We start from the raw sequence: 12,529 nt of genomic DNA, 5'->3' as shown, positions 1-12,529 counted from the left end.
CACATGTATTTTTATATTCTTATAAAAAAATGGTGAGGGAGAGAATCTGTTATTTTAATCCTATCATTTCTTTTCAAGTTAAGCAAAACTAATGAGGTTGAGAAGAAACTGCATTAGTGTGTTTTAACTATCAATATGTGAAATTTGAGCATGGCATTCCAGGCTAACAGCCTTGTTTAGACATGAATTTTACTTGATGAGCCTGATAAATATGTCATCTTCAACCTAGATTAAATTAATTACCTGAAAATACTATTGACTTAACTGTTTCCTAAAAGTGACATGGCAAGGTACCTATAAATGAATCTAGTTGTGATCCATCAACCAGAATGGGAACAACATTTTGCCCAATTTTTCAAGCCTTTCTCACACACACACACACACACACACACACACACACACACACACACACATATATATATATATATATATATATATATATATATATATATATATATATATATATCAGTCTAACATAAATATTTTAGAATAAAAACAACAAATGCTTGTTCCTATTACAAAAAAAGATTTGTAGAGTTAAATTATTTGCCCAACAGCCTTTGACTGATAAGAGTTAGCAACATTATCAAAGAATAAACACTTAGGGTTATAAATACAAATAATTGCATCATTCTCAGCATAATCATTTATCCACTCTGTAAATCAGACATGTCAAACACAAGGCCCGGGGGCCAGATCCGGCCCGCAAAGTGGTTTCATGCGGCCCGCAAAGCCATCCTGGAAACAGTGAGGGAACGGCCCCCACTGCCTTGGCCCTGGCCCAGAGACCCTCCTTCTGCCAGAGACCATCAGATCTGTCCCACTCCTCCCCAGGCCCCCATAGGCACCCTTGATGCGAACGATGTAGAGCTGGCCATGCCCACCCAGTAGGCCATACGCACTCTAGCCACGCCCACCCAGTAGGCCACACCCACCCAGGCCACACCCACCTGGCCCCCTGAGGGCAACTGCAATGCTGATGCGGCCCTCAATGAAATTGAGTTTGACACCCCTGCTGTAAATTAAAAAGTTATATCGTATAAAACTCTACACCTCTTAAAGCAGATATACATAATAAAATGCATAACTTCTGAAGTGATATGTTTTGATTTGAAAAAAAATCAAATAGATTATTAATATACCAAATATGTTCCTGCATGGACTAGTCTACAAACTAGTACTCTGACATTTTACACAGTGGCTTTATTCCCAGAACATGCCTAACAGGATTAGAAAAAGAGCAAAAGGGCAAAAGAAAGCAAACCTTCTAGTAGAGGATATGGTATCAGTGTCTCCCAAGCCATAGATATAGTAGTGGCCCAAATCATAGTGTCCCTTACATGATCAGTTGAGTGGGAGACTATTAAAGTATTGTCAGCCTTCTGTTGATGCAAGAGATACCATACACTACCTGAAAAAGTGGGCAGTGACTTCTACATTCCCAAAATGGTGACTTCTGACTCAGTTGGTGTATTTTGTGGGGCAAAAATTATTGGAAGGCAATTGAAAGGATTACACTTTACAGTAAACTGTATGTTTTAATAATGATTTTTAAAGAATCCATATGTCTCTTATACGAGTGCTAAACAATAGTTTATAGATCACTGTGGTTCACAAACCAATTAAGCTCAAACCAAGTAAACCATATTACTGGTTTGCGTGAACAGAATCCACCAAAGGTTTGACTTTACAATGTAATTTACATGCCTATAATTTGTTACTTTTGTAGACTATTATGGGTCCTCTAATTAGTTGAAGATATAAAATAAGGCCAGTTATTTGAGAAGACCTTAGCTTAACCAGAACACAGATGAAGGATATAGGTCAATTTATCTGCTATAGCAGGATGTATTGTACATGTGGTTGCATGTTTTTTGTTCTTCCCATTGAGTTGGCTTTTCAGGACCTGTCTTATCCTTTGATGATACTTGGATATTGCTGTCTCTCTTGGTTCTTCATCATGGTTCCTATGTGACTATGGTATACCAAGATATTTGTAGCTGTCCTTTATGTCTGCTACGTAGCCCACTGGAAGTTTCACTCCATCAGTCTTAACTACGTTTTCTCTTTTGACCATCATCTGGTCATACTTCTCTTGTCTGAATGACATCCCAGTGTCCTCACTATACATTCATATTAGAAGAAACACATAGCTTGATGTCATTCAAATAGGGATGTCTGGTGATAGTTCTACTCTTGAATTTATACCTGTATATAGTCCTTTTGATTATCTGTCTGAGGAGGTTCAAACCTATGCAGGACAGCACTTGATGACCACTTGTGCAAACTGACTTAAGTTGACTTTCAATGTTATTTTCCACAGTCCCACTGAGTTCTTGGGGAAGATCCTTAGTGGCCTGTTTACTTTGAGTGACTTGCCTAGGTCATACAGTTGTTAAATAGAAATTTTCAAGTATTGTAAAGTTGAATTAAACATTGAATCAAAACATTTCAGGAAAATGTTAATATTGCTCTACATATTTCAGCATCATATTATTTTAAAATTTTAAATTAAAACCAACTTAGTACAATTACAAAGAAAAATGAGTCTAATATCAATCAAAATAAAATTTACAATAATCTCTGTCTCAACTAAAAATCCTACCCTACTTTAGCAAATCAAATAATGATCTATGTATTAAGATGTACAAGCATGGGCACAAGTGTTAAAACTCCCATGCTTTTTAAATGTTGATTGATTCAACAGCATTCTATTGCCTTAGGAAACATTGAATTTTATTAGTGGAGATGGGTTTCTCTGACTTCAGAACAGAAGGCTGTTAAAAGGAGGGGGGCAGAACAAAGGCTTTTTAACTTCTTTCAATCCCCCCTTTATGCATATCCAATTTATTGGATTTTGCACATCAATAAAAGGTCCCTAATAATTGTGGTAGCCATGGTTTGTCCTTTATGGGAGCCATGATCTGTCCTGTACGGAAGACATTCCCAGATCTGATGTAGAAAAATACTGTTATTGCCAGCCAAATTCCTTTTATTTTGTGTGAAATTATAAGATTACACCAACAAGTTTAACCCTCACAATATATACACTTGGTCTTCTGCAATTATTCTCTGGAGTTTTATTTGATGGGTTTGTTAAGGTCTGGCTTGGCTCTGTGTGTGTGTGTGTGTGTGTGTGTGTGTGTGTGTGTGTGTGTGTGTGTGTGTGTGTTGTAACTACACGATATAATAATTGCACAGAATAGGTGAAAACATAGCAGTAATTGCAAGCATAGAGATCAGTACTTTTTATCACACACACACACCCAATTCTATTAAGTCAATCTGCTAAAGAGTACAACATGCAGTAGTCCCAGTAAAAACAAATCAATTGTTGATATTGTTCAATGATGGGAATCTAGCTACTGAAATGCAAGAGGGAGAAAGGCAGGCTTTGTTTTTTCTGGTGAAAGCATCAATGTTCCGTGTGAAGCAACTACAGTCCTTCTCATCCTATTGAAGTCTACCAAAAAAGACAACCATCAACTGTTATTGTGGGGAAACTAGGGTCCTCATACACCATACATCTATGCCCATTAGTGTTAGGCTTGTTCCACAACAGGAATTATTTACCAGGTTCCTGCAGCTCTCTCTCTATTGTGTCTACTAGTAGGAAAACGGGCTCTTGTTTTCAAACCTTTTTCCTTTTTTTGTTGTTGCATAGACTAGGTGATTCCCCTCCTTCAATGGTCAGACAGGAGGCAGATAGGCTGGAAAAAAAAACTTTGAGGAAATTGATGGGTCCACATTTCTATTTTTCCTGTTGGTGAAGTAACCAGAGTACTTGTAAAAAGGGAATTTGCAATGCAGAGGATGGAAAAATCTCAGTAACTTTCTTGCCTTTCATGGGGATGGCCCATTGCTTATGATGAGGTTGCTAGGCTGATTTTTAAATTAGAAGAGGTTAACGTGATTGCAAAATAGATTCAAATAATCCTGAGGCAAAGCTGGACTGACCATCACATCCCCACTCCATTCAATTGCAAAGGATTTTTATACCTTCCCATTTCCTTACTAATTTCCTATGGTCAGATCTAGCACAGCTGGGAGAATATACATAGCAATACTGTATATCCCCTTAGTATATGGATTGCTTCCAGAGCCAAAAGTTGAAGAAATGAAAGAAAAAAAAATCTTCAGATAGATTATCCAGGGGTGGGGAACCTTGGCTCTTTTATGACTCGTGGACTTCAACTCCCAGAATTCCTGAGTCAGCATGGCTAGTTCAGGAATTCTGGCTATTGAAGTCCACAAGTCATAAAAGAGCCAAGATATACATTTCGAAATGTTCCAAACTTTACTTTTTTCTCTCCCCGCTTTCTCCCCTATCAGATGCCATGTTAAGGGACAGGAAGGAAATCCAATAAACTTGTTCTCATGACCCTCTAGGGTTTTAAAGGTAAAGCACACAGAAGATAAAAGACACAGGTAAGAGTTATGCATTTCAAAGCCCAGCCTTGAGTTGGAATGTAAATCACAGCAGGTAGGAATAGGGTAGCTGGGGAGACAAATAAATGTACCCCCCACACCTTTCCGCAGCCCCATCAGGTTTGGCAGAAAAAAAATTACTATTACAAAAGCCTTGTTTTCTGAAGATTAAAGGAAAATTTAGATAACAATTTCCTAAAAAATATTAAGCTTATGCTGTTGAATCCATCTTCTTGGCAACTCTTTCCGAAGTGGCTTGCCGGTGCCTCTTTCCCTAGGACTGAGAGAGAATGATTGACCCAAAGTCATCCAGCCAGTGCCTTAACCACTTAGACCAAACTATTGGTAGCTCTGTTTCTTTTCTTTTTTAAAAAAAACTTTGCCTTTTTTCCCTTTGCTCCAAGGAAAAGGACAGCAGATTTAGTATCTACATTTAATAATAATTGTCACCCCTTTTTGTAGTAGCAAGGGCTTCCAAATGCACATGCTTTATTAGATCTTAAATTATATTAAGCAGAAGCACGTCAAGCTTTATATCTTTGGTCCTTTGGCTAGAACCAGAGAGAAATCATTCAGATCCTGATACACACACACACACACACTACGCACTACATAATCTTTCCATTTGCTATCAATATTCCATTTACATAACCATCAATCATCTTACCCACAAACAAAGCATATACTTTTAAAAATCAAGCATACCTTAGCACAAAAAAAATAAGAAACACGCAGAATATCATGAAGGTATGATCCCAACCAGCCCCACTTTCCAGAACTCAACATGCTGTACAAGGAGTACTGAGAGTTTAGTCTTTTCATTGCAAGCACCAAGTTTTTCCGCTCTTTTATAACAGGCTACTTTCTTTTTTCCAATTCAAACGCAAGTTTAATTGCAACAAAGTTGTTCCTTCAGTTACAGTGGGAATCATTCAGATCCTATTGTCATTTAGCTTGTAGAGAATTTGAGTAGGGGATGAGGAACAGAGAGTCAGGAGAAGAGATGGAGAAGTGGAATGGGGTGGGGTGAATAGTTTGCAAGCAGAATTTGAAAAGTCCAAGGCTTAAAGATATTATTGGGAAAAAGAGGTTATTTTCTGGCTTGTATACTGAAATGAGCTAACAGGAGAAGACATGCACACACAAACAGACGAGGATAGAAATAAGTAGGCATCTGCAGATAGGCATACTGCATGGCTTACAGACAAAATCCACCCACAATACACATACCTAAAACATACATACAATCGAAAATAAAACTTTATTTTTAAATGAATTTAGAACATTCCCTCCTGACAAACTTGGGCTGTTCTTAAAAGCACAGGGAGAGAAAAAGGAACATGGCTCCCTTCGCCCTGTTTTCCTAGCCAGGCAAACAAGGGTGAAGATATATATTTGACTTATTTTAACATTTTCCTAACAGAATTTTTTAAAAAACTTGTCCCTGGTGATTAAAGATATTTGACAGATGCATAAAAGCGTCATCAATTTCTCTGTACTATTTTCATTATTCTTTCACCTCAAGGACACACAAAGACTTGAATACACATACATACGCAGAAAGAAAGAAAAATCAGAGCTCTTAGTTTTATACACCATAGTCAATTTCATCTTAGATCTTAGTTTGATTCCTGTTTCAGAAGGTACTTTTCAAGAAGGCTTACCAATTTTGCCATCAACTGTATAAGTAACTCATTTCCCCCCCCCCCATTTACTTCCCATGCTTGGGATTTTTCTGCTTCTGCTGTTCACTTGGGAATTAGGGAGAGGGACTGTTTTTGGAGACTGGACGGACTCCTTCCCAGCCAGTTTTTGCCAAGTTCCAAGGTCTTCACACCCTGAGTGTGAACTGTTATGTGTCTAGCACCACAGTGTTCTCAAAACATCTTCTCGGCATCAAATTGGCTGCCAGTGAATTGGTCAGGGGGGTGGGGACAGGGAAACCGAAAGAACTGTTTTACGCTTTGCGCAGGACCTTCAGGTTCCACCAGACTTTACTGCATCAAGTTTCTCTCAGTAATAGTTATTTTGATTCAACTCAGTGGATTCAACAGTCTTACTTTCCTGAGGGGCCAGCTAGGGTGGGTCTGACATTCATTTTCAAAGGCAAAAAAGCTAAATAAAGATATCCGTTGCTCAATGATTGCAAAATACACAGATATGGGGAAAAATCAGAGTTTTCCTCTTTTTTCTTTTTTTTCAATTGTGAAAGTACCTTTATTTTGCCAAATCTGACTGCCTGCTGCATCTCTGAACTGGGTCCATTCCCTACATAATTGTTGTGCGCGCACATTGCTCAGGCCATTTTTGTCATCCCATGCTTCTAGCAGCCTCCCCTATGGGGATCCTGGGAGAAATCTTTTTTTTTATTGAAAAGTTTTACAGTACATTTTTTAAATAGAAAAAACTCCCTCCCCTCCCCTCCCCTCCCCCCTCCCCGACTTCCCAGAGCTGAATACAGGGTATAAACTTACAAACTTAAGCTACAATATGCTAACAACAAAAATAAAACATTCAATTCTATCACACTTTAACTCTCCATAAACATAACTATATTACTAAGAAATAACAAGTAACTAATAATACATCTTATAAAACCACTACTTATTCAAATGCTAAATGAAACTTTTTAGTCCCATATTTATTCTGAATATATTCGATCCATCTTCTCCATTCCACAATATATCTCTGTTGCGATTGTTCTTTCAAATATGCTGAAATCTTTGCCATTTCCGCCAAGTTAGAAACTTTCAAAGTCCACTCTTCTATAGTAGGCAGTTCCTCCTTCTTCCAATATTGCGCTACTAAAAGTCTTGCTGCTGGGAGAACTCTTAACAAGGTGTTCCCCATTCTATCCAACCGTGGTCGCCTGTCTTTTTGGAGTGCACACGTGCACCCAAGGGACCTCTTAGGGAGGTAAGCATCCCTTTGTTTTTATGTATTGAACCCATTCGCTGCTTCCACACCTTAGGTCTGGAAGGACTCTGGCTTGGCTAGAGCAGGGGTAGGCAACCTCGGCTCTTTTATGACTCATGGACTTCAACTCCCAGAATTCCTAAGTCAGCTATGCTGACTCAGGAATTCTGGGAGTTGAAGTCCATGAGTCATAAAAGAGCCAAGGTTGCCTACCCCTGGGCTAGAGTAAGGGATTTTTCTTCTAATACAGCTGGACTCTACTCAGGGATCAGGAGGTAGTTGCCCAGGTGCAAGCTTTCTCTCTCTCTCTCTTTCAAACACACACATACACACACACACACACAGTCCTCTTCTCCTGCAGTAGGGCTTGTATTTTTGCCAAAACCTCTTGCTTTCCAGATTCCCTTGGTCACAGCTTTTTGGGCTAGTAAGAGGCCAGGTGTGGTTAAGAATAGCACAGAAAAGACAAGATCCTACTGCAGAGGAGAAAAGGAGATTCCCCCTTCATGTACTTACTTACACATCCACACTCACCGCTGAGCACAAAAATTTGGTGGTACTCTGACCTTCTTTCCAAGCAGCTGATGAACTCAAGACTCCCTTTACTACCTCCCCCTGAACAGGCAGGGCCCGGGAAAGCTTACCTACAGACAAAAGGGTCTGTTGTTGCTGGCAGTGGTGAAAAGCTTATGCGGCCCAGGTCTGTCCATCAAGTCAGTTTCAGAGTCCCATCTTGGAGGTGCCAATTGTTGCAAGAATCTGCCCGAGATCCTTTCTCCGCGGGAAAAAAATGCAAAGGCAGCTGCTTGGGAAGAGGCTTCTTATAATATTTGGGTCAGAAACAGCACAAACCTTGTTCCTGGAACAGCTGACCACACACTGGCACATCAGCAAGGTTTATATACAGCTATTAGCCTTGGGTGTGAGTGAAATGTTTTTATGACAAGAAAGCAGGAAATATAGCTTTTATGGTTAGAGGAAATATTCTGTCCTCTTCTTAATCAGCAGAGATCTTCCTGGCTAGGCAGAGGTGTAAGAGGACTGGCACAAGTGTTAAAACTCCCATGCTTTTTAAATGTTGATTGGTAACAGGGCTGTCTGTCAGCATTTTATTGCCTTTAAGGAAACATTGCATTTTATCAGTGGAGATGGGTTTCTCTGACTTCAGATCAGAAGGCTCTTAAAAGGAGGGGAGGGGGACAGAGCAAAGGCTTTTTAATTTCTATCATGTTCATTCTATGTAACATTTTACTTTCCATTGAAACTTCCATTGTTCCATATTAATTGCCCTGTTAAAATTCTGAATTTCTAACACAACCAGGAAACATAGACAACTTTCTCACAGACTACTGCTGTTATTTATTTGGTGGACCTCAGGCTGGGGAAAAAACAAACAAACACCAGCTAAATTTCTTTAATCTAGTCTTGCCAACAGTTTTTCTCTGGAGGTTTCTTGAGGTTGTCTTCATGAAAGCCAGCAAGCAATGAAATCAGTTATGTGCGACTGCAACCAGTTTGTTTAGACATGTCGCTGTGACTGATTGCTCAGCCAAGACAGTAATTTGAGCTCATGTGGGAACTGGATATAAAAGGAAACTGTTCATTGCCAGTTCCCACCTTCCCTTCGCCTACTCTTTCTTTACTTCAGCAAACATAATGGTTCTAAGAACAGATACCACTACCAAGATACAGGATAGTAATATAGGAAAGCTTAAAATAACCTTAAAAGAAATTGGAGATAATATGTGTAATAGCTGGAGAAAGGAATCCCTTAATATATCCACTGCATCTTTCTATTAAAAGAAAGTGCTTTCTCCCCTAATGTGATCAGAGACTGTTATTATCTTCCAATATGTAATTAGCCTAGTTTAACCAGTTCTTACCAAGGTTGCTAAAAATAAAACATTAGCACGCTGTGCTTTTTTCATCTGTATGAAATAAATATTTTGTCGTTTCACTACATGGTGAATAGACTAATTTGTATTACAGGAATCGACAAGCTAAGAAAGAAAATATTTTCTCTGACGCTCTGGACACTAACTTTGGTTGCAACAACGGACTAACAAGGCTGCACCCTTGCAGAATTTCAAAGCGGAGAGGGGAGAGGAGGGGGGGGGGAGAGAAAGAGAGACAGAGAGTGATATGGGGGCACATCTTTGCATCACGCCCCTTTCTTAAACAAGCAAACAAGTAGCTTCCGAAGACTTCTGCAGACACGCATAAATCACATGCATATACTTACCGCTGTCGACCCCGAGGACGTTGCAACAAACACTTTGATCACCATTTTGACAACAGCACTGCAGAGAGACTTGGCACCAGAAACAGCACGGCTGCAGGCTCCAGTGCGCACAAAAAAAAGCGGAGGGTTAGAGGCCCTGCAGCAGCTTGGCAGGCAGAGAGAATCCCCAGGGCATCTCCGCTTCTCCTAAGTTCAGCTGGTCCCTCGTCCTTCCCCCTGCCTCACTTCATTGGCTCTCGGGTATTTCCAGAACAGATGAACGAAGAGACGATTGGTTTGTGAGAGTATCTGTTGCGAGGGACTTCACCTGCTTGTCACTTTAGATTGACCGGTTGGCAGCCCTTAAAAGGCCAGGGACTTGCAAGGCACCAATCATTGCAAGTTGCTGGAGTGAGTGTGGTGGGGAGAATGAAGCGCCCAAGAGGAGTAGGAGGAGAGGAATCTGTGTCTTTAAGGGTTGGTAAGACAAAAAACTGGTCTTGACTTAGGGCTCAAGGATCTTCCTTACTCTTCTGGTCAGAGTAAAATTCTCCAAACTGTAAAATCCTGAAAGAAAAAAAAAACCTATATTGCCTTACAACATGAAAAAGAAAAATATGATTTTCAAGTGCTTAAAACCAGTTCAAAATTCTCCTTGGTTTTTCAATGGCTCTGTATAATGCCAGCTTTTTACAAACCTTCTATCAGTCCTGTAACAGAAAGAAAAGCTGCATAACTACGCAATGAGGAAGGTTTCAGTGATAAATTTTCTTATCCGTCAATGAAATGAAAATCTCTAGATACAAAAAAAGATATCATTGGAAAAGAAGAATGTAGGAAAACCAGGAGAAGATTATAATTAGACACAGGGAATTGTGTATTAAAATTGATACTGGTAGGGTAGCTAAGCTGATTACTTATGAATCTTATTTTCAGCATACGATCAGAGATGAATGTTGAAAAACATTACCTCAGTGTTATGAGTGAATGTTGTGCAAAACCTTTTACTCTTGCCAATTCATTTTTGCACATGTAAGCAGGGTGCAGCTGAGATTTTGGTAAGAATGTCTCTTGCTTTAACTACTCAGATGACATGGACCTAGCCAGCACTTTGAAAACTATATAATGGCTACACCTACCTTACTTAGCATTATATCAAGACAAAAAATAAAGCATATTGTGGCTTTATTAGAATTGAAATGAACAAAATTTTGCTCTCGTCTTCTTCACACCTCTATGTCAGCATTATGTTTATCATCTGAAAGGTATAGTATAACTTGTAGCTTTAGTATATTAAAATGGCTTTCTACTAATTATTCGTTGTGTTTTAATTATGATGAAATTTCAGATTCCTCCAGTTACAACTATGTTATTATGGTTCATCACAGCGAGATGTCCAGAGTGGATTTGGAATTTTTATCCATGTAATTGAGTCATTCTCAAGGACCTGGCAGAAGCATTATTATTATGCTTGTAAAGTCGCGTGCTTCACATAGAGACGGACACAGAGCTGGGGGTAACGATGAGTTTATTCTGATCAGAACGAACTGGGGAAACAGGGGAACCTGGCATCTATTTGTACCTGCCCAGGTGGCTGGCAGCCAATCAGTTCAACCCTGGGCTTCCTGCCAGGCTGACCATGCCTGGGGCTGTCAACAGCTTAAGTCGTTAGGCTTATCCCTGGTGATCATTATCGCCCAGAGCTGTCCAACCCTCCTGCTGATCTGCCCCATCAGCCTCCTGCTGTGCTGTCCTTTGTGTATGCTGGGAGGCATACACTGCACCCCTTCCCCCATAGTGAGGAGGATCCTCTGTCGTTCCTTCTTAACTATATACAGCTTATTTACAATTTTTACATTTAACCCTCCAGATTCCTCCTCCCCCAGGCTTAAGAGCGAACATAATCACTGAGGTAGCTGGGGGCTTTGTGTGTCCTGTTTGATCTTCTCAGGCTTGGCTCTGTAGTGGTTTCGGTTCTGCTTCCTGTTCCTTGGTCTGGCTGTGTTGGTCTGGTTTGTGTGTGTGCATGTGTTTCTGTGTTGGCTCTTTGTGACCTGCTGCCCTCAGGCTCTTGCCTACTTTCCCTGTCAGCTCCCTGCCAGGCAGATGGCTGCCCCAAAACCCTTCCTGCTGTTCTTCTGGGTGACTGTGACTGTGGCTGTGTGTGTGTTTGCTCTGCCTCCTCCCTTGCTGTTTCCCTAGATTCTCCACCCGTCCTCTCAGGGGCTCTCTTCCTTAGTTGATCTATGTGTCTCCTCCACAGGAGTCCCCCTCCACCCTTACTCTCTAGGAGAGGGGGCCTGTCTGTTCCACCACTTCACCAGGCACCCATGGATGGCCTGTGCTGTAATTTCTGGCCCAGATCTGCTCCCCTATGTTAAAACTTGCTTTGAGGGTTGGGGGTTCTGTGTCTGCTGAAACCCTGTCTGGGTGGAGTCTGTCTAACGTAGTTATGAGGCGTCTGCCCCACCTGAGCTCCGCTGGGCTCTTTCCTGTGGCTGTGCAGGGTGTTGCGTGTTGATGGAGGAGGAATGTGGCCAGTCTCTGTTTCCAGTCCCCTTGTACTATTCGTTTGAGTGCATCCTTGGTAGTCCGCACGAACCTCTCTGCCAACCCGTTACTGGCAGGGTGAAAGGGCGCTGAAGTGGCATGCCTAATCCCCAAGGTCCTCAGGAACACCTGGAAATCCGAGGAGGTAAATTGCGCTCCGTTATCAGATACTACTACGTCTGGTAACCCATGTGTGGCAAATACTCCCCTTAGTGCCTGTATTGTGCCTGCTGATGTCATGTTGGACACAGGTACCACCTCTAACCACTTGGAGTGACTATCCACGATGACTAAGAAGGTGTGTCCCTGAAATGGCCCCCGCATAATCTATATGGACCCTGGACCAGGGGGTGTGAGTCTGTTCCCACTTGTGGACTGGCGCATGTGCCTGCTCAGGGCGAGACCTTTGGCATG

General features: G+C 40.9%; 1 protein-coding gene across 4 annotated transcripts in view; it reads right to left on the bottom strand.

Moving 5' to 3' along the window:
* SH3BGR (SH3 domain binding glutamate rich protein) overlaps positions 1 to 10,865 on the bottom strand; it is a 29,994-nt gene extending 19,129 nt beyond the window's left edge. The window contains exon 1 of one of the 4 annotated variants that reach the window (XR_014026233.1): positions 9,587 to 10,865. Coding sequence is in view for 1 of the 4 variants with exons in the window: in XM_081326232.1 (XP_081182358.1) it covers positions 9,587 to 9,631 (45 nt within the window). In the remaining 3 variants the exon portion in view is untranslated. The remainder of the gene's footprint in view (positions 1 to 9,586) is intronic. The other 3 variants (XR_014026234.1, XR_014026235.1, XM_081326232.1) reach the window with 3 other exon arrangements.
* Between the last annotated feature and the right edge of the window lie 1,664 nt (positions 10,866 to 12,529).

Source organism: Vipera berus (genome assembly GCF_964194415.1).
Source record: "Vipera berus genome assembly, chromosome: 4".
Taxonomy (NCBI): domain Eukaryota; kingdom Metazoa; phylum Chordata; class Lepidosauria; order Squamata; family Viperidae; genus Vipera; species Vipera berus.
This window is presented reverse-complemented; position numbering and strand designations above follow the sequence as displayed.